Raw genomic sequence first — 3123 nt, 5'->3', positions numbered from 1 at the left:
CAAAAAAATAAAGGGAACACTTCAACAACGCACGCTAACTCCCGATCTTAATCAATGAAATGTTCGCATTGAGTACTTTGTTCTGTACAGAGTTGAATGTGCTTCACAAAAGTTTGATTTACTTGGACTTAGCGTGCRTTGTTTTAGTGTTCCCTTTATTTTGAGCAGTGTATAAACATACTACCAGATGTTTCTTCTAGGAATTTCAATAAAGAGTTGTGCACCTCTATGGAGAAGAAATTTTTAATTTTGTCTCTTTTTTTAGGTGTTTTTTGATCCAACACTTTCTAGAGTWGTTTGGTTTGCCATGACCTTTTTCTTCAGGCACGTTGTTGGGATGTTTTAACGGGATGAGGAGCTCATAAAAAGGAGCCGACTCTCGTAAAATGACTCAGCAGGTCCACATGTAGAACCCCGGGGACTGAATGGGTTCTGGTTACTAAACAAATCAAACCTCAGCCACATCTGGTGCTTTGGTTTTTGTTTCCTGCGCTGACCTGAGTGCAGAGAAGCTGCGGTCCGACCTGCGTTAAGCCCAGGCCACGTGTGTCGGGTCCACAGGACTGAGCTGCCGGACATCAAAGGCAGTCCCCGGTGGTCCGACACACGGGACCAACAGAGAGCTGCTAAACCTCCGCCTGAGGAATTTATTCACTCAGGTTTGACGTTTAGGTCCGAGTCGGGTCATTAAATAAGGATTGTTGGATCAGAACCAGGGGCTCATGGGACTCGGGCTCAGGGGCCAAATGTTTGGGTCAGATCACKTTAAATAAAATTATCAGTGAACACACGGTTCAGAACATCTGCTGCCTGAAATTCTCTTTTTAGGTTAGTCTTACAGTCAATTCATAAACACTAGAATATGCATTTATTTGCTGAACACAATAATTAATGTTCCAGCTGTTTGGTGTATTAATCTCAGTGTTGTGTTGTGTTCTCTGTTCTGGTGCAGAACAGACGTGGTTCAGTTTTATTGGAGCATGAATGATGTAAAGAAAACAAAACATTAACAACCATCCAGCCTGACACAGAGCCCGGAGCTCAGCTTACATAAATCTGCTAACCTCCGTAAAAACCAGGTCATCTGGTGTTTAATTCAGTGACTGACAGCTCAGTGGATCCTTGGAGAGCACCACAAAACCAGGACGGACCAGGACCACACAGCWAGTTCTGTCGTCAAAGCTCCAGAACATTAGGAATTTGTTCTTCCTGACATTTAGTCTTGAGGTTTTTGCTGCCTCGGGTGGAGGAGTTCAGGTATCTGGTCTTGTTCCTTAATGGTAGGATGGAGGTGGATCCAGGAATCGCGGCCTTGTCCTCAGTAATGAGGACGTTGCTTTGGTCAGTCGTGGTGAAGAAAGAGTTGAGTCTAAAGACAAAGCTCTGGATTCACTGGTCTGTCTACGTTCCAACTCTCACCTGTGGACAGGAGGTTTGCACCATGACTGAAAGAACCAGATCCTGGATCCAAGCGGCTGAAATGACCTTCCTTTGTGGTGGTGGTGGTGGGACCAGGCTCAACTCCACCCTCAGAGTAGAGCTGCTGCTCCTCTGGATCTAAAGGAGCCAGTTGAGGTGGTTTGTCTGATTAGGACACATCCTGGACGGCTCCCTTTGGAGGTTTTCCAGACACTGGAAGGAGACTTCAGAGCAGACCCAGAACTCTCTGGAGGGATTATAGTTCCTCTTTGGTCTGGGAACATCTTGGGGTTTCCCAGGAGGAGCTGGAGGGGTCTCTGAGGAGAAGGAAGTCTTGGTTTCCCTCCAGGATGGATTTGGATGGAGATTTTTGACAAATTTCTTACCATAAATAATATGAAAATTAACCTTTTTACAGTTACTAAGCATCAGTATTTTGTGATGCACCGTGGTTTAGATATAGACCTATATAAACCGGTCATATGGAACCAAGTYGTGAGGTAATACAGTGATAAAGTGGTAAAAAAAACTGTGCAATAATTAGATTTAGTATAATACCTTATCTAAAAGACCTTTGAAAGAATTATAATCTTGAAGAATGTTCTGAAGCCTTTTCCTGAACAGAACCAACAACTGACCATGACTTTGAGCTGAAAAGTCTGAAATTTTTGTTCCTTTCGCCCAAATCTTTCTCAACACCAGCAGGGAAATCCTGCCATCATTGAGTTTAACAGTTTGAGCTCCTCTTTGACATTTAGCTAATGAAGCTAAGAGCTAACAGCCCTTTTACAGACTTATAGTCCTTCTTAGAGCCTCTCATGCTGATCTCTGTTCTCTCTGTGTCTGCAGACCTCTCCGCTGAATGAAGACACCTCAGGTGAAAGATGGACGTCTGGCCAACAGTGGTCTGGATCCTGGTGATCATCTCTGACCGGTTCAAAACTGTCCAAACACGGGACTTCACCATGCAGGACATTGTTCAGCTGCATCCATCAAGTAAGAGCATTTTTGTCATCGTTACATTCTGTTTTTCATCAATTTGACCTTTTCATGTATTTCTTAGTTGTTGTTTTTTTTAAGTTTACAACAGATTAACTCCATCCACCACATAATTAGCCTCTGTGTCTTCTGCAGCCACGCCTCACCCCGGCAGCTTCAAGTGCTTCACGTGTCGAGACGCCGCAGACAACTACGAGTGTAACCGCTGGGCCCCAGATGTTTACTGTCCAAAAGGTGAGTCAGCATTTMTTCTCTGCTAAAAAATAAAGAAGTGGTTCAGATGTTCTGTGTTCAGTGGACGGACGGACAGACGGACGGTTTCTAGTTTTCATCTGTTTTTAACTTCAGAATATCTGAACAGTGGTTGAATTGTGAATCTAAGACAACTGGCATGCTGATTGTGTTTGGCTGTTTTTAGTCTGTAGCTGTGTCTCAAATCAGGGATTGCAGCTAATGTAGGGTGCATTTGTAGGCCAGTTACGTCACTGYTCTRTTCCAATTCATAGTCTACAAAACCCCMAWAWACTTAGGCTGCATCTGAGTAYCCTACACACCCAACAATATCCCATGATTCAGTTCACTTACAGCAAACTAACCAGAAAGACAAAGACAGCAAAAAATGTGTTTTTAAATATACAGCGGGTAAAATAAGTACTGAACACATCACCATTTTTCTCAGTAAATATATTACTAGAGGTGCTAATG

The 3123-nt window shown here is 43.4% G+C and overlaps 1 protein-coding gene across 1 annotated transcript in view; it reads left to right on the top strand.

Annotated features, from left to right (window-relative positions):
- Positions 1–3123, top strand: part of lypd6 (LY6/PLAUR domain containing 6) — a gene marked incomplete in the record, with an annotated part of 8869 nt that overhangs the window by 3536 nt on the left and 2210 nt on the right. The window contains 2 exon segments of the mRNA XM_014010681.1: positions 2269–2415; positions 2554–2652. Coding sequence (XP_013866135.1) covers positions 2304–2415; positions 2554–2652 — 211 coding nt within the window.

This window comes from Austrofundulus limnaeus, unplaced genomic scaffold (assembly GCF_001266775.1).
Source record: "Austrofundulus limnaeus strain Quisiro unplaced genomic scaffold, Austrofundulus_limnaeus-1.0 Scaffold72, whole genome shotgun sequence".
NCBI lineage: Eukaryota > Metazoa > Chordata > Actinopteri > Cyprinodontiformes > Rivulidae > Austrofundulus > Austrofundulus limnaeus.
This window is presented reverse-complemented; position numbering and strand designations above follow the sequence as displayed.